Below are 24528 nucleotides of genomic sequence, written 5' to 3'. Positions count from 1 at the left end.
CTACTCCTCTCTAAATCCAGTTCAAGAGAATAATTCAAAGTAAAGGGCTTTATGATGAACCTTATGCTTTCTCTCCAGAATATCCCTAAGAATTTTGGGACATTTCTACACAAATGATGACGGGTTAAGATGAATAACACAATAACATTTTGCATTCTCATTGCTTGAAGCTTTATTTTTTACTTTTTGTATAAACCTCATTGTTCTATAAGATCAGTTTCAATACAGAGAAGGACATTATTATCAGGAGACAACATCTACATGGAAATACTCCAGATCTAAGCTTTGTTTTAATAGCTTGAAGCATCTTTACAATAAAAACACTCAATGGAAGGAAGATCTGGCTATCCTTTGAAGGTCTTTTCGTCTGTGTCTACGTCTTCTTCAGAACTGGTTTTGTAGTCAAAATCTTCAGTCCTGTTGGATAATAAGACGCTTTAATCATAGCAAATGAAGCAGGGTTAGTGGTTGTGATGAGTGTAAGAGGGATATTTAAGATTGTGTCATTACCAGTGCAAGCCAGCGTCCAACAAGTGTTCACTGGCCAGGGTCCTGAGGAGACTCCAGTAAGGAGCGTTTCTTCCAAATCTCTGAGGCAGCACCGGGCTGGGGGCGTCTCGTGCCTCGCGGCACTCTCCGCACATCTCGACCAACTCCCAGGACCTCCCGAACCTCTGGGGCATGTTGGGGCTGGAGTTGGGCACCCTCTCGTCGCTGCTGTCCCTGCCGAAGCGCAGCGGCATGTTGGCGTGCATGTGGAGAGGTTTGGCCGTAGGGGGGTACAGCTTGATGATGGTGGGCAGGCTGTTCCTGCTGGTGGCCGGAGTCACGTGCAGCTTGAAGCTCTCCAGATCCAAACTTCTGCGGAGCCCACTCGGTATCTGGATATGTTAGAATTGCATTTAATCAGATTAAGTGGATTTTCAATGCGGGCCTTTGTTACTGTCACTTTTAAAAAGTGACAGTAACAAATCAACGTCTACCATTTTTAGTTGTCCTATAAGCTAAAGAGCAAACATTTAATGTTTATTTTTCAAAAGTAAAATGGTTTGGTGATTTTCTTTTTGATGCTATCTGAAAGCATGATAGGACCTTGATCAATCAATCGATCAATTAGTCTTTATTTATGGAGCTTTTTTTTTCTTTACACTAAATAACCCAAAGCACACATGTAAATAAACTTGATGAATGAATTAGACAGTTATTTTGAAACAGGAAGTGAGAAAGATCTACTGAAAATTATTCAAAAACAAGAGCCTTGAGTTACAAAATTGATTGATGACGATGATTATTACACTAAGAGGTGATGTATAGCTGTAATTATGCTATGCTCTGAAAGCATGCATTTCTTTTACTGTTATACAACGGCTCTTTCTACTTGTTTGAAATTGTTTATTGTCATTTGAAAATCTACGCCTTATACTACATCTTAAGTTTAGCCCTCACAAAGCTGGAGAAAAGCCTTCCACTCATGAAGTACAAGATCTAAAATAAAGTTACAAAGGCCATCAACTGGACCTCGGTTATCTGGAGACCCAGAATATAAGATGGGTTTCAGAAAAAAAAACAAAAAACTAACACACATGTCATTGGTTTCTGGTTGCTTCTAACCTGCTGGCGCGGCTGTTTCCTCACAGAGTGCCTGTCGTCGATGCTGCTTCGCAGGGCTTCACCGTTGTGGAGGGACTTCCCGAAGACGTGGAAGTCAGACGCCGCCACCCCTCCGAGACCCCCCATCATCAGGAGCGCTGACAGTATCACTGCTGTCAACATGCTGAAATCTGTTGTTCCTTTCTGAACTGTGTCTGGACATGTGGCTTATTTCCCGCTAAGTGACCTGCCGCGTGTCATATAAGCCCTGTGAAAACCCACGTCACATTAAAAAAACTGACGCACACACACACACACGCACTCACACACAAAGTGATGCATTCACATTTATTTTTGGCTTCATTTAAACAAGGCAAATTCCTGACTTAGCCACCATTCATACCTGGAAAGGTATCTATGTATGTATGCACTAATTGGGCTGCTGAATGAACAGGGCGCTTTTGTTTCTTCTAAAGAGCAGATAACATTAAAAAAATAAATAAATAAATAAATCACACTTTACTAATTGTACTGAATCAGCCATCAGTTGGGAACAACTTATAATAGTTTGATCCTTCAAGAAGTTTTGCAACCAAACATCCTAACCTGTGAATTAACATAAAATGCACATTTTTGAAGTTTAACTGTATACATTTTGAAATGAAATCAAAATATTCAGAAGTCATCTGATTAGTAATTAGTCTACCTGTGCATAATTTGAGCTCAGTGAAATCAGCGAAGGCCTCAGAGGTTTGTCCGAGAATTTTAGTGAAGGATCAGGATCACAAAGACCAAGAAAACCACAGCAGACCGGTCAGGGAGGAAGTGGTAGAGAAGTTTAAAGCAGGTTAGGGTGTGAAACAATATCCCAAGTGTTAACCATCTCAGGAAGTACATTCCTCATTGTTTTGCATTGATCTATCATTTATAAATCCAGTGAACTGCATTGAAGTTTGCAGTTCTTACTTAGAAAAATGTAAAGAAGTTTGAGGGATATTAATGCAAATATAAGGAATTTTTAGATGATTTTAAGAAATCTTCTGCTAAATATGGACTGACAAAATCACTCTTTTTTTTTTCAAGGTTTTATCAGCTCCAGTGGCTTTTATTTATGTTTTTTGATAATGGTCAGATAGGAAAGCGGATTGTGAGAGAGGGGGAAGACAAGGGGTCGAAGGTCACCGGGCTGGGACTCGAGGATTAAGGCTTCTGCAGATGAGCCACTGCAGTGCCCAAACTACACACATTTATTATGTATTTCGCGTCCACTTATTAGATTAGTTATGATTAGATTGGTTTTTATTAGAAAGAACCTTATTAATCTCTGGAGAGGTTTCCTCTGTGAAATTCAGTTTCCAGCTGCATTACACTGATAGAAAGAAAAATAACTTTAGCTAAGGAATATACAAAAAGGAGGGCAGGGGGGGAAAGAAACATAAAAGATGAAGATGCCTAAAAACAATATAGGAAAACATGAGATGAATTCAACATGGATTCATTAATGACTCGTGTTTATCTCATGAGACTGACTGATGTCGCCACATTTTTCATTTCTCAGGTTTTTACAGTTGAAGCCAGTAATGAGCCATTTTATGTGGGAGGCTCAGGGGGGAGACGTTGCATTTGGACCAACAACAAACTGAATGTGAAGAATCCCTGTCAGGCATCGGCGACAGCCAGAGAGGGAATTTTAATTTGATCGTTGCATTTTCCCATGTTGCCACGTCTGAGCACTCAGAACATGTAACACCGCGGCGGAGGCAACTCAGCGGAAAAGAATTTCAGTCCCATCTGGTTTTAGTGATTCAGACTTAGCCTTGAGAAGGCTTACGTCTCAGTTTACTTTTCCGTATTATCATTTACCTCCCATCTCTTCTCAGCTCGCCTCTTTGTGCTTTCTTTGCCTGACCCTGGTCCCGGCTCGCAGACTGTGGGATTTGGGATTTACGACCGCGTGTCGGACACTCATCCTGAGCACTATCAGCAGAGGCCTTCAATAGACCTCCCCCTTTGTTCTTTAGCTGAGCTCATAGAGCACTCCCTGGAAGACCTTGTTCTCTGCCACTGTAATTCTCCCTTCCTAATGTTTTTAATGCTCTTCTTTCGCCACCCCTGCAGCCTTTTCATCTTTCCATCTACATGCTTTCAGGCCTCCTTCTCCCAGCCCCCCTGCTTCTCCATGTTATTAACGCATGTCTTGCTTCCTTGACAGAAATATAGCCATCATTCCCATGTTTAATGAAAAATGTTACCCATATTGGGGAATCTTGCATACCCATGACTTTGTTTGGACATTAAAATGTTCTTTATTTGCCTATACAAGAGCCTCAGTCGTGTGTATCATATTTTCTGCAACTTATAAATCAACCGATTTGTCTGAGCGAATCATTTTTAGTCCAGTTTGACTGCTCACTCGATGAGCTAAAACGTTACTTCTTGGTTTTTCTAGAGTTTGTCTTGTGCTGGTTTGTTTATTTCCGCCTTCTTTCTCGTAATCTTGTGACCGATTTCCATGGAGTTTCCAGCAAACCATACAAAATAAATCTGTAAAAGGCAAATATAGTCAGTTAGTGCTATTTAATTCTCAAAACATTCCTTTTTTTATTGCCTCCTTGTTTAGCAGATGTTGTCCAAGAAAAATTTTCCCTGCAAAGAAAACAAACCAACCCGAGACGAACTCCAGAGAAACCAAGAAGTAACGTGACAACAGGTTCACCATGATCACCGCTGCCTCCCTGACTCTCTAAGCTGCTTGTTTAAAGTCTGGCAACGATCGCAGAGTTCCTTTCTCAGTCTAGATCTCAAATACCTGATATGATATGTGGGAGTCTGCGGTTGCCTCTCCGCTGAGCTGATTTACGTGGAGCTTTATCCTCACCCTTACTTAGACAACAGCCAGGTCATCATCACAACACTTCACATGCCTGCACACTCTGAGAGGAGACCCATTCATCAAGCCTTCCTGACCGCTTAAGGTTCAGACGGTGATCAAATCCATTTCTGTTGGATCTCAGCGTCAGCGTATGGCACAATTAGCTGACACAAGGCACACAGCGCTGCGTGTGTGGTCTGTATAAAAAAGCAACTGGTTACAGAATGAAAGGAAAACTATTAAAGATACACTAGCGGAAATGTCTTCCTGTCTACTGAGCAAACATTGAATTCCTAGTATTTTATTGGGATTTTAAGTGATAGATCAACTAAAATCATGACTAATTGTCATATTTTTTTGTAAGAAGGGTCTTGGTAATTTGCATGCACTCTGCTTACTCAAATACCTCTAACTGAAATCCAGCGCTACCAGTTTTCTTCCAAAGAAACCTAATTAATAAATTGTGCACCTGAATATCATTTTTTTTTGGTTTCTTGCAATGAAATATTATAAAATTGTGTGTATAAGCGCAAACCAGTGATCTACGGTATGTATTACCTAAATGATCATGCAATTAAAAAACTCAAAGGTCAGTCACTTTAAAATCTCCAGCTGGCCTTAATTAGAGAAGCAATAAATGCAATCACTGGTGAATATTTTCAACTGCAGGGTTAGTGTTATTAAGAGCTATAACAGCATTATGAAAGCACATGGTGACTATCACAAGACAAAAATGACTCATGCCAAAGCTGGACAATTACGGGTCTCAGATTAAACAAACAGTAAGTCTTAGAGAAATGATGTGATCATGGTTTTTTGGTCTTGTATACATTGTGAGCAGGGCTGGGACTACTTCCTAATTTCTAGGACGGTGTCCACAAACCGATGGCAGGTGTGAGTGTGGACTACAGTTTTCTTTCGAACAAGCGAATGCAGCAGCCTGCTGGCTTGAGTATGAATTTAATGGCACTCATTGCGCTCAACATTAAACACTTAAAAACACACAGTGGCCATGGCTGGCTGTTCTTTATAGGCTATAAAAAGCACCAGCTACTGTAGTTCAACAGGCTGGGTTTTAGCACCGTATTAATATTCATGTGATGAACCAGGCGCTATAGAACACCCTGGATAAAACAGTCTGTGGTCCAGAACACAGTAGCCAAACAAACAGGACTACAGGCAAAATTGTAACTCATTTTCACCAGGGCTTTCACACCATCTGTGAGATCTTGGTGTTCTTTTAACAACGACACATAAAAAATGTTGATTCCAGCCATACCTTAACGTTCTCTTCCCAGGAGAATACACTCTTGGGGGCTTCGCAGATCCCACACAGACCGGAAAGCTTTAAGTTGGACTCAGAGCATTAAAAAAAAAATGCATCAAGGGATTTTTTTTATTTAGTTCTGTATTGCATCACCTAGAATCATTTTCCAGAATTTCACGATTGATGTTCTTGGTTAGGCTGACGACTATTGACATAAATCTTGGTATGCAACACAATCAAAACCGTTTAGTGATAAGTTCACTAAAGGAAGCTATGTAGTACTGTGAGAGTGAAAAAGATTTACAATGATGTAATTTGTTATAAGTCCAACAAATTATATATATATATATATATATATATACAACCCAATTACGACTCCTCATTAGTTAACATGAACACCATTGAGGTTGTGTGTGTTGTGTTGTTAGTGTACTGCCTGACTGCACTGTATTTTGCATGTGGGCAGAAAAACCTTAATTTTGCTCTTGAATGACCTTTGAACCTCCGACAGAGCTAACAGAGCTATTGGGATGATACTGACAATGAGACCAGTAGATTTGTTGAAAACAATAAATTGCTCCTGACTTTAGCCTAAAACTCATTTGCATGAGGGTCATGTTAGCTGACCTGGCTGCTCTAAAATGCTCATATACTGTAGGTGTGATTGTGTGGTACCTAATCACCTTCCTTTTTTATCATTATTGCACAGGTGGTGCTGCTGTTTAGTTTTCTCCTCCTGACAACACTAGATGGCACTAAAGGACAGAGAAATAAAAACTTGCACTTCTTATTTACACAGAAATGTCCTTTCTGCTGTAAATGTTTTCATGTTATACATTATTTTACTGTTTTTAGACTCAGGTATTGCATTTTTACAAATGTTTTTGTACTATACTGCTTTTATTTTCAAATGTAGAACTGAATAATAAGCCACTGGGGTAACACAATGTCCTAATCTAAGAGAATCACCCCACCAGGTGGAGCCCCGGCACACTTATTCCACAAACTTCAAGGAAGGTGGAGCATCCAAACCAGAGGCGGAGAATTAGACGGGGAGGCCGTCCTAACAAAAAGTAGGAGGTGCCAGTAAAAGGGGGAGGTGTTTTCAGGAAGAGGGGGGTGCAAAAGGAGGTCCAATCAGCATCTGATCTGAATCGACCAATCAGAGGAAGAGAAGAAAAAAGCAAGAATAGGCAGGAGGAAACTGAGCAAATGACCCTTGATGAGAGAGGAGGTGGAGGATGGGAAGGATGGGGCGGGGAGGAAAGGGGCCCTGGAACAGGGATGGGTGTGTGTAGGCGTGTGTGTGTGTGTGGGGGGGGGGTGTTTGTGTGTGTGTTTAAAATGTTGCCTTTGCTCAAAAAAATCGTCTATATCTTTTGTCACTCTTCAATCGGAGATGCATTTCTGTTTTTTAACAATACTTATGACTTGTGAATTAAAAAAGCCAAAGTTTGCTGGAGAGGCCAAGTTCCTTTGATAAAGCACGAACAGAGGCAAACATTTCAACGCAAAGAGAGGCTCAGGGACAGCGTTAGTGGGAACGGACGAGGAAAAAACCCGAGATTTCTACATTTACCAATGAGTTATGATTTCTCCAACAATGACGCCTCGTTGAGCGATTAATGCTCAACGAGGTTTAGACATGCCTGCTGTTTTGGGGTGGAAAAAAACAAGTCTTTTTATTGCTTTCCTTGCTCTCTCTTGATTTGAATGTTTACACGGTCATTTATCTGTTGAGTGACTTTCATGATCATTGGGCCCTGGAAACCTCTTAAAAGCCTGGCACATAAATTCCAGAAACACGCCTGTCTTTAGAAAAATAAGCATTTTTGTCCCACATTTGCTTCTGCTGGTCATGGCACATGTGTGCCATTGTTTGTGCAACTCTGGTTTCAGGAAGACAAAATGAGAAGCTCAGTAAGAAAAAATAGAGGGAAAGAGTAGAAAACATGGCGGAGAGAAAGCTTTTTCCTTGATTGTTCCTCCTGACCCCCGTGCATCCTCTCCTACTCCCAGTTGAACGGCCAGTTTGGCTGCTGTTCAGTGGGTCAGAGGGGGTCAAAGGGTACTAAGACACCCACACAGAAATCTACACTGTAACCTCTGACCTGTTTCCCCATGATGCAGCTGAATGCTGGGAATGCAGCACAGAAAGCGAGGCAGAAAAGATTTTTTCCAATCAGCTTTACACCAAAAATACGTTTCTGTGGTCTTGTAAAAGGCTTTTTAAATGTTCCAGGAGGAAAATTTGACGTGCAAACTGTTTTTTTTTTTTTCCTTTGCCTTAAAGTCTCAGAAAAGGTTAGATCCCACTCTAACTGTGGGTAGCGTAGATGCGAATGCTGAGTATTATCTGTAATTGAACACATGAGACTTTCATAGCTGGTACCAAAAGCATGTGCTTCTCTGACTCGTCAATGAAGACTAGCAACTTACAAAAAAATAAAATAAAATAAAAATTAAGTAACCAGAATTTGGATGAACAAAACATATTTTTCAAGATTTTTGTGATCCCTAAGTAACTTAGGAAAATGTAAATAAAACAAAAACAATAGAAATATATAGTGTGCTTTTTTTTTTTAAAAATAGCAAGAATAATTTATTGTATTTATAAATTACAAAAAACAACATTAAGGAAAATACTGTCAAATGTGCATCTTTAATTTGAAACCAGAGCTGCAGAAGTGTGTGTGTATCTGTGTGTGTGTTCTGGGAGATGATGGGAAAAAAAACTCACAAATCCCTGAATGAAATCAATGCAGATATAAAATAACAGCTCACCCGAAGTTCTCCATTCAAAAAAAAAAAAAAATTGTTTAAACACAAGAGTCAAAGTGCATGCACTTACTGTAGCTGCTTACGGTTCTAGTAAAAGCACTCATGTTTCATTTCCAGGAAGCTCTCAACCTCTGATACAATAAAGCCTTTAAATTAGGATTACACAGTAGTTAATGCTATGTTAAGCTCTCTAATCTGTTTTTCTTTGAGTAATGCTTCTCACTGTCTGAGAAGATATGCATGTTTTAATTATAAACAACAGGGAATGAAAGGGAGGTGTTTTATTATCGGTATGAGGTTTGAAAAAAAACAACCAACATTGCAAGTTGCAGAAGTATAAAAAAGTACTTCTAAGTGTAATGAACATAACGGAAAGTAAGAGCATGTTGGAAGAACTTTAAAGCTGACTCTATAAAGTTTTGTGAGATCAACTAACAAGCTCGCACTGTGGGAGCGACCCGGAATTTTGGCTGCTATAATAATTTTACAGGAGCAACGGGACATATGGTAGCTACTAACTTATGGTACATTATTTCAGGGGTTACGTTTGGAAAAGCCACTATGTATCTCATTAATTTATCTCGTGAACTAAAATGCACTTTGGGGACATCGTGGCAGGGCATCAGTGAGGACCTGAAGTGAACTTTTCGTTTTTTTGTTGTTGTTTGTTTCTGGTTTTTAGAAGCAACTTTTGGTAAAAGTCAAGTGTTCTTTACCTGTGCTCTTTTTTAGTCAAATCTAGGGAGCCTTGCAAAAGTCTTCACTCCCACTGAATGCTTTCACATTGTGTCATGTTATCACCAGTAACGTGAAAATATTCTAGTGTTGTTTAATAGAGTAGCACAAAGTAGGGCATAATTGTGAAGGTAAAGAAAAATGGTCTTCAGTATTTCTAATGAAGAGAATCTGAATAATGTGAAAAACCTTTGGGTTCACCGCTTTTAATAATAATAATTTTTACTTTATTCATCCCAGCAGGGAAATTATTTCGCAGTTACAGCACACGACAGGAGCTGTGTCTGCAGGCAGCCAGCTGAGCCGGCGCCAGTTTTTGAAGGAGAACATGTGGTCGTCGGGACCGGGAGTCGAACCCGCGACGTCCGCAGGTCTAAGCCCTCCAAACGTGGGGCGTGCTAACCCGCTGCGCCACCACAGCACGCCCCTTAAAAGGAAGCACTCTCCTTCGAGCCGGATATTTGAAACCAGATTCAATTCTATTCTTTTAATAGAATTAAGTGCAACCACTTGCCTTTAGAAATGGACAAATTAGTGAAAGCATTAGTGAAGAAATTAGTAAGTTAATGTCACTCAAATGCGAGAATGATTGTTGGATTATAAAGCACTATATGAGAGTTTGCAATGTTACCTACAGGTAAAACTATGAGCTGCGACCCTGCTGCAAATCACAGCGAAAGCACCGATCTGTGTTGAGTGATGCGGTGGAGGCAACATCATGTTGTGGGGATGGCTCTCTTCAGCAGAGAACTTGAAGTTGGTCATAGTTGATGGAAAGAGCTACGTCGAGGGCAATTTGGGAAGAAAAAGTTGTTAGATACAACAGAGACTTCCCAACTGGGGCAGAAATGAACCCCCCACAAAAACTGTGGCCATTTAGCCAGGAGAACTGTGATGGATTGTTTGAATCAAAGAATATTCATACACCCAAATCTAAGTAGAAATGAGAGGCATCACCTGAAAAGGCTCAGCTACTTTGGCTAGATGAATAAGAAAAAAAAAAAAAAATCAGCCTCTGGATACCAGCAGAACTGCAGTTCTGTTGTGTAGTTTTATATTGACTCAGGGGGATAAACACAAATTCACACCACACCTTTCAGATGTATCCAGGTAAATTTTTACTTTATGATCAATGTGTCAAACTCATTTTCATTTTAGACCATATCAAGGTCATAAATGTCCTTGGAATATCCTCAAAAGGCTGAGGCAGAATGTATTGGTAAAACCCATTAACAAACTATTAAAATATTAATAAATATCTGCCTCTGCATTGGATGAGAACTTCTTAAAATGTAGTAATGTTGAACATCTTTTCATACTGATGTAATTTGACAGTATACAGATAAAAAATAACTGCTTTGATTTGATTGATGAAATAATATTTAAGTACACAGCTGTTATCTTCATGGTTCTATTTATGTGTTCCTCTCGAGCCTGGAGGGCCACATAAAAAGTTATGGTGGGTCAGATTTGGTCCCCAGGCCTCGAGTTTGACACTTGTGGTCTATGACATAAAATTTACTAAAGTTTGAAGTTGAAGCAAAACCAAATGTGAAAAATTTGTAGTTAGAATGACTACATCTGAAAGGCACTGAACATTTAAGTATTTTACATGCTACACTGGATTAGGAACAAGATTATATCTTTTTAAGCATCGTAAAGCAAAATATGTAAAGTTCAGAGCAAAATTATTATTATCCAAGGAATGTTAAAATTTTAAATAATAACATAATTAAATTTTATGGGTCTAATTTAATTTGACCATTATAAAATGCATTGGGTGGGATTTGAATCCAAGAAATAATCTACAGCTTTAGGTCGGAGAGAACTCCACATAAACCTTCAATCTTGAACACTTGGAGCTTCTTGCAAAAGATGACTCGGCAAAAATACCAACATGAAAAGGTTGACCGACAATTTTAGGAAGGTTTTTACATTTCTAAATAAAGTCGGACACATGTCATTTTTCATGTGGATATTCTTATAAAAACAGATTATTTTTTTTTCCTTGAAAATGACATTCTGTCGTAAATTGCTGGTTTGAGATCGGAAAAGAGTGAAAGCAGGAGCTCTGGAGGATCGTGATGTGAAGACTTTTTTAATGGCGATAAACAAACTACAAGCAGGCACAACAGGATCAGGATGAGGAACAGACAGGAACAGGGTGAACTCAAAAACCAGCAAGTAATGAGAAGCAGCAGGCAGGATTCGGGGAAAGACAGACAGACAGACAGACAGACAGACAGACACAGAGACGAGGGAAGAAGTGGAGAACCAGGAGGCTAGATGGTGAACAGAAGAATGTGGCAGTGAGTGACAGATAATGAGGAGCTTATATATTGATGAGCTTGATTACTTGACAAAGAACAGGTGGTGGATTAGAAACAGGGTGAAGCTGAAAGAGAAGACCAAGCAGGCCGACTGAGGGAGTTATACATAAAACTAGAAAGGAATTCCTTGTAAATTGTCTATTCTATTCGGGTGAAAATATTTTTGTTGCTCTTGAACCAAAAAGACTTTAAAAACATCCACAATGTAAAGTTTGGGGAAAAAAAGCAGTTTGACATACCACATTTAGCTAATAGTTGGAATTTTTTTTTTATACCCTGCCTGGATTGCGTGTTTTTTGAATTTCCACTCTATTTTCCCACACTCAGGATACATGGATGTGTGTGGCCTGTTTTGTGTGAATAAAATATTTCTTTACCCTGATTGTTTGTGATGGTGCTGCTGTAAAAGAATCCCCACTTTTTTCTCATTTCCCCACACAATCCCCACCTACCCCAGAGCCATTCCCGGCAACCGGAATTGGAGCATACAGCGCATGTCTGCGTATGCTGTATGCACGCGTTTGGCTGTGCGTGCATAGGCGTGCGTATGTAGGGGTGTGTGCGTGTGTGTGTGGCTTACATACACACAGAGGCAACACGATCCAGACCATTGCTTTCAGAACGGCGTGCAGGATCCCCAGAGTTTTGAGAGAAGACAGAATTAAAGGGCGGGAGACGGAGAGAGATTTGACCTCGGTGAAGCTGTTCGCGCACACGCACTCGTGCACGGTGTGTGTGTCTGTGTGTGTGCATATCTCTGAGTGGTAGGGACAGCTGTGGGATAGTGACATCATCTGGTTGCTGATTCGCGTATTTGATCTGGGCAGAGAGAGAGAGATTGAAACTGAAACATCTGACTTCTCTTTGGACCCACATCCTTTGGGAAAGTTTGGGAAAGTTTGGGAACGTCTGCGTGCGTGTGCTTCCGAGCACATCTGGATGTGTGTGTGCATTAAAGATATAGGAGCAGCAATAAAAACACCACACTGAACTGTACACCTCGTTCTTTCTCTCCGTCTGCCTCCCTGCTGATTGATGAGTTGTATATATCCTGCGCGGTAACCAGATCCGTTTTATCCAGAGGTAGCTGTAAATACAGTCTGCTGGAGTGCCAGGCTGCCAGGCAGACAAGCCGACTGTCTCTGGCAGGGATTTGGCAGAAGCTGTAAAACCCTGCGGTGGAGGCCTCCCCCCCCCGGGAAGCAATGGACGAACACACGATGTACCACCGTAATGAGATGAGAGCATGGATGCAGTGGTGTGCGTTTGACTGTGGGCGTGTGCACGAGCGGGATAGAGGGAGGTCAAATGAGGCCCATGTTAGCATAGACGTGCAGATTCATTAGACATCGGAGTTGATTTAGGCGGTAAATTAGCTGTTATATGGAGATGAGCGAGGCAGAGAGGTGGTGCGCTGATGTGACTTTTTGCAGTTCACTGAAGAGGACAGAAATTGGAGGACATGCAGAAGTCGTACACACAGAGTGACACAACCATGTTAGAGTGTAATTATCTGACAGCAGAAACACACACACAAGTCCGTATTTCTACCCATATCAGGACTTTGTATTGACTTCCATTCATTTTAGTCACTATTTATGCCTCACCCAGACATGTTCCCTAACCCTATCCAGTACTGGTCTATTCTGAAATCGAATTCACACTTTACCTCCAAACCAAACCACATCATCTTAGTTTGATGATGTGGCCCTATACAAGGGGGTGTATTGTATTAGAACCCGGCTTTGGTCCCCATAAGGCCCATTTGTCTCTAAAAGGTTAGTAAATATGTTATAAATGGCACTAATTAGATAGATATTTAATTGCAGTATGTTTTTCTATCTTCACGAGGACTTTGTATTGACCTCCATTTAATATTTTATTCATTTCTATAGTCTAACCCTAACCCCAAAACCTAACTGTTACCAGACTAAACTCAATTGACACCTTAGTCCAAAACTTAACCTCTAACCCAAAACAACACTTCTTCATATGGGGCCCATTAAAGTAAAGGTTTCTGACAACATATTACATTTAGAATACCATGACCCTTTGCATGCTAATACATTACCTATCATGCAAATACTCTTCATTATTGTTGTTGTTTTTTTTTATCATTGTCTCCAAAATGCCGAAAGCAAACTTAAGAACAATAAAAGTGAACTGATAGATAATTGACCAATATGCTAATGTTTATACTTTTAAAATATTAAATTTTACTGTCTGTTTTTTTATTTTGTGAGCAGAATGTTCTGCTCTGCTTAAACTGTGATCACGTTTGCTATAGCACTAGCCAAACGCAACGCCACTGTAGCACATTTGCAGAGAACAGAATTGATGCACTGAAAACAAGCGGTCGAGTGACAAAAACAGAGAGAAAGAGTGAATCTATTGAAAGTGAGAGGAGGGCTACCACCCTTCAGAGCAGACAGCACACCCTGTCTCACTCTCAGCAAGTCAGCTCAGACACAAAAGGTACAAAAGCCATCTGGGATAGGCGGCTACGCTACATCCAGAGACAAAAGGGGCTCATTCACACAGTTCGGCCCAGCCAGAGCCATCTGCTCTTGGTGAGAGTGAGTGGGCGAGGGGACACCCGGTACCTCCAGAACCCCCCGTTGCTCAGAAGCACAACATCTGATTTCAGCACAATATGAGGACAGAAGTATGGAAATATGAATTTGGATGAGCCGCTTTACAAAACAGGCAATCACAATGAGAGTGGTGGCCGATACAAGCATGAAAGGCTCACGCATCGGGAACGACAACATGTGCTGCCCTCTGCACAACAATGCTAAAAAAGAGAGCAACTGCTAGAAAGACAGCGAGCGAGTGCGGACGCATGCAGTTGTACATGGGCTCTGCAACGTAGCATGTCATTCATCATGCAGTGGAAACTAAACAAAGAGACAGAGGAAGCTGGAGGGAGTGCGAGCAAATGTCCTTGCTGTTTATTTTGTAAACTTTATCTAGCATTGTCTGGGCCCAGAAGTGTTATAAATTTCTGTAGGAAAAACATTCCACTAGAGCACAGATCCTTCTCAGCTTCGGCATTGCGGGACAAGTTAAGAAATAGCGTGAAATCACAGCTGAAACACAGGAGGTTGTACAGTGCAATTGAACCCACACTGAGACTCTATCTGAAGTAGAGATTGGCATGACATATCAAGCACGCAATCATAAAAGTTATGAATGTGCACACTGTCCAATTTTTACCATCTGGACTTGGGATTTCCCCCCATTTGATTTAGTGTCCTTTCTTTTTTTACTCAATAATCCTCTTTGAAAGAAATCTGTTGAGTTTCTTACTGACCTTATGAATGTAGACGCAACACTTCACTCTATGCATTGACCTCTTCAGACAGTAGACTGAATAAAACAGCTGCAATAACTTGATTTGTTGTCTGCTATAGTTCAAAGTTGCTCTTGGAGTTATCAGAAGCATAAGAATCAAAAATATTTAAGAAGTTTGCTAAAGGTGTATCTTTCAACCAAAGTGGTGTGGGTTATGCCTTCTAGTGACATTTTTGTAAATGTTCTAAGTGTACTGTAGGTAAAACAAGTGAAGACAGTTTGTCAACTCTTTTTTTCCAAAACCCTTAAGATACAAAAAAACCCCAAAAGACTTCAGAGCTACTGTTCTGCTGCTTTGTGATGCAGCCTTTTACCGACAAACCAGAATCAAATCACTTGACTCCCTCCCAGGTCTCTGGAGAGCTGGATGAAAAAAAAAAAATAGCTTAAGTAATTCACAGCAGAGGGGCAAAATGGACTCGAGCCTCTTCAAAAAAGGCAAAAAACCAAACATTTCACTCTCTGACATATTCTCATCACGTTCCATCTCTGCTTTTTTGGTTTCGAATCAAACTCAGAAGACACAACAATCTGCCCCTAGTTAAACTCGCAGCACAGCAGCAGCACTTGGCTGTCATCAGCAGCTATTGTTAAACTGTATCAGACACAATGACAGCCTGTCAGCGGTAAGTACTTGGCAGCTTCTATTATTTCAGTGTCAACACTGTCATCTCAAAGCTTTTGTCTACCCACTCTTCACTGGCAAAACACTGTTTACACAGTCAAGTTTGAGCAGGCAGGTAGTATTTTTATCCTTGACTTTAAAGTGGGTTTTTTTTTTTTGTTTGTGTGTTGATTGTGGCGCTACTTGTGCGGCAGTGAGCAACGCACTGGATTTGTGAATCCGTTCGAGCAGGGAAGCACCTGAGTTTACTCTGAGATCAGACGTCGAGGTGCACACCGACGAGAGACGCGGTGTCAAAATGTACGCCCGCGCGATAATGAGTAGCTTTGTTCTCAAACACAACCAAACTGAACAGTGTGGAAATCCCTCTCAGCTGGTGACAGACGTGTGTCAGAAACCTCAGATTAATGAAGGCGTCTCTCAGTCAGCTGTGTCCCGGAGTTCCTCCCTGGAGCTTAGTGTCTGCTCAAATCTTCTTAGGTTGTATGTTCACAAGATGTCCCACAAACTTAACGTGCACATTCATTCCCATATGATGTGTTGTTATTGTTGCGATATCTCTCGCATGATATGTTATTCATAGAACCCAAGAGCCACAAATTACGTGTGGATCTGTCCGTTCCAGGGTTGATTACAAGCTGGATTCTGCTACACTAACTCAAGAAGATTGTGTTCTGTCAGTTTGTGTCATATTGAGTGAAGTGGAGGCAAGAAGAAGAAAGAAAGAAAGAAAGAAATGTGCGTCCCTTACGGTTAAATTGAATTTTTGCACATTTCCCTTGTGGAAAACATGGAGACCAAAATGGTTCTCAGAGAAGCAGGGGACTAAGAGGAAAGCCCTTCATGTGGAAGAGCAACAATACATCCAGAGATGAAGTGATACACGACAATAAAGCAATATTTTATTTTAACAATATTGTTGGGAGATCAAATCATTCTTATAAATAAAATGTAAGAAGAACTTTAACCAGCATACAATATTCCAACCCAGATCTAACAAGTGTTAGACAACTAAGCTACTTAATTGAAAAAACATAAACACAGTAATAATTCACTATTATAGAAAATATTTTGGTGTTTTAATTGTCGCTCACTTTAAACTGCTACATACAAAGCAACAGGATGTGAAATATTTCATGCATGAAAAAGTTACATTGCTGTGATTCGATTTATCACAGTTTGACTGAAATGTTGTTTCAGTAAATAATATGTTCTTAATGAGGCAGGAGCAAAATATGCATTTGCATGTTAAATTGCAAATGCAAACATTCATCATTCTCACTTCTCCAGGGTCATGCCGCCCCCCTCCCCTCACAAGATGCCACTCTGGGCGGTTGCCCATGTCGCCCATATCAGAAACCGCCACTGGTTGTACCGGCTCCTCTGGTTACAAGTGCATGTTAGTGCCTGTGTTTCCCTTACAGAATATCCAAAGTAGGCTTAGCTTTCTTGATTTTCGCTCACCAACGTAGTCACAGTCATTTGTTGAAAAGCCACCCACAAAGTGAGGGATTACACCAGCACAGCTTGAACTAAATACACTCAAGTGTACTGAAGAGTGACAGAAAAAGCTGCCCTTTGCTGAAGCTTGACAGGGTTTTGTTCAAAGTCATTTGTATATTGTATGCTGACATCCTGCACGTTTTTCATTAGAAACAAACACATTTCTATCAAACTGTCAAGAGGCCAGCTAAAATAAACGTTCACGTGCCTGATACTGTTACCCTCATCATATTTTGAAGCCTTGGTGTCCTTTTCAGCCAGCCATTTATGTGGTCCAAGTTATCCAAGTTGCATGTGACTCAATTACTACTTGTCCTGACTCCTAGCACTTTAGGGAATTACCAAGAAAGTAACAGGGAGAAAACGCTGAAGAATTCACACTGTGTTTTGTTTTTTGTTTTTTTTTTTACTTTTTGGAAAGCTGGAACAAAAGTGCATTCATCTCTTCAATGAGTCCCTTTTTTCAGAGGATACAAACTACATGCATGAGTTGGATCCACTGAGTAGCACTAAACAGCCTCTGTGATGTGATGTATTGAATTTTCGAACTAACTGGATTGAATTTGCAGAATAGATTTAATTTGCAGAGGCAGTTTAGGTGCTCTGGGGCCAGACCTAAAACCATTAATGGCTCACTGTCTCAACAATTTCCATCGTAACTTGTTTCATGATTTGTATGCCGGCAGCTTATCAATTGCCACATACGGTCATTGAGAAAAAAAAATAAAACTGCCTGCTCTTCTTCTTCTTCTTCTTCTCTTTCTTTTTCTACGCTTGGCTTCTGTTTGCGAAAGAGTGTGTGTGCACTCGCAGAGTGGAAAGAGGTTTTTGACAGGTTTTGACAGGTATGGCACGGTGGCAGACCTCCTGGCTGTCAAACAAACAGACAAACCTCTGAAACCAGACATAAACAGTGCTCACTAAAGAAAGATGACGGATGGATGGCTGTGCGGACTGGGAGGGGAGTGTGCAAGTGGCTGAAAAACAAAGGAAGAGAATAATAAATATTCTTCACTCGCTCTTTTTCCTTCCCTTTTGTCTCCTTCACTCAACACCTGGCTCTCACCTGGACGAGTGGACAGAACCGCAACAAGATGCTGCCTCGCACAAGTAAATATAAACACACCTCAAGTGCTCTGCGTCTTGAAACGGGCCCGTGCAGGAGGAAAGCTGATCGGTGTTTTTACAGAGTTTTGCCAGTTGGAACTTGTCGTGAAAGGATATACAGTGCCTCGCAAACGTATTCACATCCGCTGAGCGTTTCGCACATTTTCACTGGGATTTTACATCCAAGACACATGCAAAGAAGTGAACAATTGGAAATGGAAGGGAAATCATAGCTCGTTTTTTTGAATACAGAAAAAATCAAAAGGCTTGCGTTTGTACTCAACCGCAGTTACTTTAAAGCCCCACGTAAAATTCAGAGCTACCAATCAACTTCTAACAGAAAGTTTCATCTTGAGTAATTTTGTATAAATACACTTTTTCTATGAAAGTCTCAAATGTTAAAGAACTTTTATAAAACAAGCAGCATCACAAAGATCAAGGAACGCAGCAGGGATCTTAGAAATAAAGTTAAAATCCAAATCAGGGTTATGGTGATACAACAATGTCATAAGCTCTCAACATCTCGCTGAGCACTGCTGAGTCCATCACCTGAAAACTGTAAGAGTGTGACAAAACTGTAAATCTACCTACATGCTCACATACATCCACAAGTTATGGGGGAATTTGTCAACAAGATAAATTACAAATTCATCATGCAATCCATGAGTCTTGCCATCAGAAGCAAGCAAGCCATAAGCAGTCTGGTTAAGGAAACAAAACCCTTGTGGTGAAATAATGTGTTCTGGTCAGAAGGGACCAAAATGTAACTTTTTGGGTTTCTATGCAATGGCCTATATTTGCATAGCACTTTATCAAGCCAGAGGACTCCAAAGTGTCTTACACTATAACCAGCCAATCATTCATACACACATTCGTACAATACTGGTGGTAAGCTTCATTGTATCCACAGCTGTCATGTTTTCCACTTATGACTTGTCATATTCTCAAACTCAAGTGGTCATCTTTGGTCAAAGACAGTAAAATATATCAGAGCGGTGATTAAAAATACAACATGGGGTGGAGGTGGTTCCGGGAATAAGAGTTTGTCCTGTGAGCCGTGGGCTGACAGTTCAACCTGCTGTCTTCATCTTAGTCATTTTACCATTGTGTCTTTGGGCAAGACACTCCACCCATCTTACCTGCTGGTGGTAGTCCAAGGGTCTGGTGGTGCCAATTGAATGGCAGGCTCACTTCTGTCAGACTATGTCTACAACGTAGCTTTATAAAATGAGCTTGTCAAAGTCCAGACCTAAAGGCAACTGAGAGTCTGTGACAATCAACCCAATTTTACTGAATCAGTGGGCAAAACGTTCATTCTCAAATACAGTGAATGTATATCTCAAAAGATTAGAAGATGCTATAGTATTAACTCAGCAGGCTAATTAAATTTTATGTTTCACCTTCAAGGTTTCCACCAGAAAACTTGCTAAGCCCAGTGGTTGGGCGCTCAGCAGTCATTCATCCAGCGGCCTGCCATGTTTTTGAGTTAAAAAATGTGTAAAGTTGACAGGAAATTTGAAAATATAATTTGATAATTATCGTATTTTCCTGACTATAGAGCGCACCATACTAAAAGCCGCACCTACAAATTCTTTGAAAAAAAAAAAAAACTGGAAACGTACATATATAGGCCGCACCGGGCTATAAGCCACTGGTATCTCCACCGCTCTTGGTTTTTCATAAGGACCCAGCAGAGGGCTGTGTCCTAATAAATCTGCTGGATATATAAAGGATGCAACCCTCCGTCTCCAACGCTGAACTGTGGTTTCGTTCACTCCGAGTTTGCGTGCAGCGTCTCTATTTCCCTCCTGTACTGCCAGATCAATAGCCTTCAACTTAAAAGCTTCATCATATGAGTTTGAATAAATTTCTCCGTCGTGCCTGCTGCTAGCATGTGCTTGTTCTAAATGAAAATCAGCACTTTCTTCTTCGTTTTCCAATTTTGACTTCCAATGATTCACTTCCTGCTAAAGAGCCCCCTGGTGGTTGAAGAAAAGTCCACAGAAAAGCCGCACCGGGCTATAAGCCGTATGGTTCAAAGCGTGGGGAGAAAGTAGGGTGCTTATAGTCCGAAAAATATGGTATGTGTTATTGGAAGATTGGAATATTAATATTTGAACGGCAACTATAAAGTCTTAAACAATGCAAACATTTTATAAAGACTTAAATAAATAAGCAAAGCTAAGCCTGCTGGGGGCAAAAGTAAAGCCCGGTGGTCCGCCAGGCTTATAATACACTGGGGAAACCCTGCACCTTTCAGGTTTTTATGTCAAAAATCTTGAAAACTATGTATGATTTTCCTCTTACTTCACAGTAATGCTGCGACTATGTTGTGTTGGTCTAGTAGCTAAAGCCCAATGATATTGTAGCATGATGCAACGAGGTGAAGTTAAAGTAATACAAGCACTTTTGCAAGTCACTGTTTAGTCAGAGGGCTCAATTAGAGCATGTGGAATGCTGGGAGAAGCACAGAGTGAGCTTTCAGGAATAAGTAACATAGACTGGAGGGAGTGTGTATAAAAAAAAAAACAGGAGATCTGTGTATTTCCTTGGTGAGAGGGTGCTGATGGTTGAGTTGGAGTGGTCTGTCAGGCTTGTCACCCTTACAACCAATCCTTTATTTCACGCACTTGGTAAAAAAAAAAAGAGGCCTCTGGCTTCTAAACCCCTGTATACACCAACATACACAAACCTTCCCTTACACCACCCGAAAACACCCCTACACACACAAAACTAATTCATTCCACTTCCTCATTTAGCTCTGCCAGCTAGAGATCCGTTTCAGAGAACTTACACAACCTGTTGATGCTGTGCTGAAACTCTTGGGAGTCTTTGCGAGTCTTGTTTTAGCAGAAGAGCTGCACCTGGCATGCTCCAAGCTGGAAACACCACGAGGAAAACGGCATCTTTCTTCTCGCTTTGGCACACTGCCAGGCATGCAGGTGTGAATTATCTGTGCGAAAGCATGCAAACGTTCGGCTTCGAATCTGTCACCGTGTTTCTGCCGAAAGAAGCCAAGATCACAGCAGCAGTCACAACAGTGTCTTGGTGCACAAAAGGCACGATGGACAGATGAATGAAGGAGGGATGAGCTGAGTGAGTCGCATGAAAGACGGATGGTCTAATGGATGGATGATTTAAGTGACAAGAGAAATGACAGATGTTGCTGAATAAATGGATAGATTGACAGATCGATGGAGAGGCGAACAGATCCGTGGAGATGTAAAGTGACAAAAGCCGGGAGGAAAGAAAAATGAAAGCACACGGGGAAAGAAGATATCATGTTCAGTCACTGAAACACTCACAGAGAAGAAAAGAAATCTGAATAATGGCTCTTGAAGCCATTTATCTTTAAATGTTTTATGGTACAAACTGAGGTTTTGACAGCTCCTAAAGTGACTGAGAAAAAACATCTCTACAAGAAGTTCAGCTTTGAGAGTGGACTTCCGTTTCTTCCGGCTCCGTAGATAGATGAAAAAGCAGGATGGAGCAGGAATGCTGTGTTCCAGCTTGAAGGCAGGAAAAACACACAGACTGAGAGACTTCCCATCCGAATCTCACACGCAAGAGATAGACAGAGGATGCGGGCAGGGACAGAGGGTTTCGTTATACATCTGCATTTCATAATCATCTTGTGTGGCTTCATAAGACTTTTCAAATGGAAAACAGTAAGTGAAAACAGCAAACACAAATGTGGTTCATTTGTGTGTTTAACATCAAGCAAGAAATTCCATGGAGGGAAGCATTCCCACTGCCAGAGCCCGACAGCAGGAAACGCTTCCAGATATGGAGTATAAATTTGCGTTTGGGAGAAATGCTCAGAATTGCGTATCAATGGAGGTGTAAAAAAAAAAGTTGTCATCCACAGTAATGGACGTGAGAGCTGAAGTTACTTTAATTCTTAATCCACTGCCACACTCTTTTTTTATTCAGTCTATGTCAGAATATGGCCTAAATGCAAAAATTTGGCCACTTTTGTAAAACATGTCCATATTAAATAAAGATTGTGACTCGAATTTGTACATGGACTCGAGTTGCTCCTAATTGGCAATTAAGAATCAGCAACTGATAAGTTTGGGCTGACTTACCTCCGACAAGTATTTAGGTTAGGGTTATTCAGCACACGTTATGCTAATTTTAGTTTTGTTTCATTTTTGCCCATTTTTAATGATCCCGAGATGAAAGGTGAATGTTTTACACACAGCTAACAAGTGTCCCTGAGTGTTCAGATAAACATTAGGTTAATAAATCAGAAGGACTGCTGTCAGTCAGATCTGCTTCAAATGTTTAGCTTGTCGAGGTGAGTAAATTGCATCAGTGCAACGGCAGTAATGACCAACATTACTGATATAATCCCATGTCGTTGTTTCACATGTTGATGCTTCGAGAGCTTCCCCAAGTGCTAAAATGTGTAGCATGCTTCCTAGTTCTTGTGACAATGTCAGATATTATTATAACAGGTGATAACGAAATTAGCACGAAGCCTTCAGGTCTCGGCAGGGATCCAAACAGTTATTTGACCTCAAGATGTTGAAATCCATCCAGAGTGTGCATCCAGAAATCCATTTCCTTGATTTTGTTGGTGGCTGTTTTTACAGCATACTGAGGACTAGCAGTATGCTAGTCCTCAGTACCTCAGCTAGGACTAGGACTGAGGTCCTAGACTGCTAGGACCTCAGTATACTAGCAGTATGCTAGTCCTCAGCATTTATAGCACAATGTAAAAGAGAGCATATTCTTTTTTGAGAGATCCTGCTGACATAAAATCTTAGTACTCTTTTCTTATCACACATAGCTCTCCAATCATTGCTTTTGTTTTATTTTGTTTTTTTTTTTGTTTGTGTTTTTGTGTGTCTGATTTCACTGTTTTCTCCAAACATCAGTCAGTTGAGGTAGATGACCGGCCACACAGGGTCAGGTTCTGTTTGAGGCTGTTTCTTGCTGAAAGGGAGTCCTTCCTTTCCTCTGTCACCACATGCAATCTGGGCTTGCTGCAAATAAGGTGTGCACTATGACATTGCAACCTCACTCAGGAGGAGGGATTGCTGGAGAATCACAGACTCACGTTTCCTTTAAAAAAATCTTTTTACCAATCGGTGTGTATATATATATATTTCTGTATATAACTTGCATCGGTTTTTCATGTTCAGTGCCTGCAGGTGAAATTTATTGCAAATTACCCCAATATAAACACATTAAATGGAATTGGATTACCACTTTGGACTAAACTTTAGAATGTTCTGTGTTCTTAATTTGCATTATAAATACTTTGAATAATAGTTGCTAGAATCCCTTCCTTATCACTCATCCTGATGCAGCCTTCCTGCATCATGGTCATTGAAATGAAGGTATTAGAAAGCCTGCAGTAGGTCAACATATTGGTAGACAAGTGAAAAAGAAAACCATTAAAGTGCCAGACCAACTAGACAAAATAGGATGGTACATTTGTAATCAGCTTTGGGTACCCCATTCAAGTAAATACAATATTAATTGTGCTTCTTTTATGCTATTTTGGAAAATGATTTTTTTTTTTTTTCATTTTGTAAGCCTGTGGGCAATAGGTGCAAGCAGCATTATGTAAAAGACTCATATGTAAAATACCTCCAGCTATATAAAGTTAGTTTTTCTAACACTAACTTTATATTTTCAATATGATATCATTGTTTGTTTGTTTTTTATTCCACTGTTTTGTTTCCTGGTGTGTCTGAACATTGTGAAATTTATTGTCCTTTGGAGACTTACTAACATCACATCACAAGCTAGTTAATTATCATCAGTGATTTCTGAAGGGAATATCTGGGGCATATTTTCCCGATGACAGCTATTCGATCTTTATCAGCTGACATTGAACAAATGACCATTTCATTCGGTTCAGACGGAGACTCTGTTCCCCCTCAGGAATGACTCTTGTTCATTGCTTATACAGAGACATCATCTTCTGGCAGTTGTAGTGCAACAAAGAATGGCTTGGAAGTGATCTTTTTAAGTGTTTTAATGTTGTTTTTTTTATGTGAGTCATTGTTTCTGAGGTTTGTGTTCAAGTTAAATTAACCCTGATTATTTTTTAACCAAAGACAGACAATGTTGTTTTTCTTTTTATGAAACGAGTCAGCAGAAAAATTAACAACAATTTTCAAATTGAGAACAGAAAAAAAAAAAAAAATCCTTTTTTAGCTCTTTTTTAAAACAATAAATATTTAGCTGAAGAGAAACTCCTTTGACTTGTTGAGTTGTGCCATTATAGTGGAGCTTTGTGAGCCTTTCTCAGGTCAGTCTGCACCTCACAGCTGTGGGACAAGAGGTGGTGAAAAGTCAAAAGATACAATTTAACCAGGCACACACTTTTACAAACCGCCACCTACAC

The 24528-nt window shown here is 40.4% G+C and overlaps 1 protein-coding gene across 1 annotated transcript; it reads right to left on the bottom strand.

Annotated features, from left to right (window-relative positions):
- Nucleotides 1-210: 210 nt before the first annotated feature.
- On the bottom strand, nt 211-1819 carry npvf (neuropeptide VF precursor). The gene is made up of 3 exons (XM_005802762.2): nt 1612-1819; nt 511-881; nt 211-417 (listed from the first exon to the last, which is right to left on the bottom strand). The coding sequence occupies exons 1-3, from the start codon at nt 1771-1773 to the stop codon at nt 345-347; spliced, it is 606 nt and encodes a 201-aa protein (XP_005802819.1). The 5' UTR covers nt 1774-1819; the 3' UTR covers nt 211-344.
- Between the last annotated feature and the right edge of the window lie 22709 nt (nt 1820-24528).

The sequence above is a fragment of the Xiphophorus maculatus genome, chromosome 13 (genome assembly GCF_002775205.1).
Source record: "Xiphophorus maculatus strain JP 163 A chromosome 13, X_maculatus-5.0-male, whole genome shotgun sequence".
NCBI classification, from domain to species: Eukaryota; Metazoa; Chordata; class Actinopteri; order Cyprinodontiformes; family Poeciliidae; genus Xiphophorus; species Xiphophorus maculatus.
Note: the sequence above shows the minus strand (reverse complement) of the source record. Positions and strands in the feature narration are given on the sequence as shown.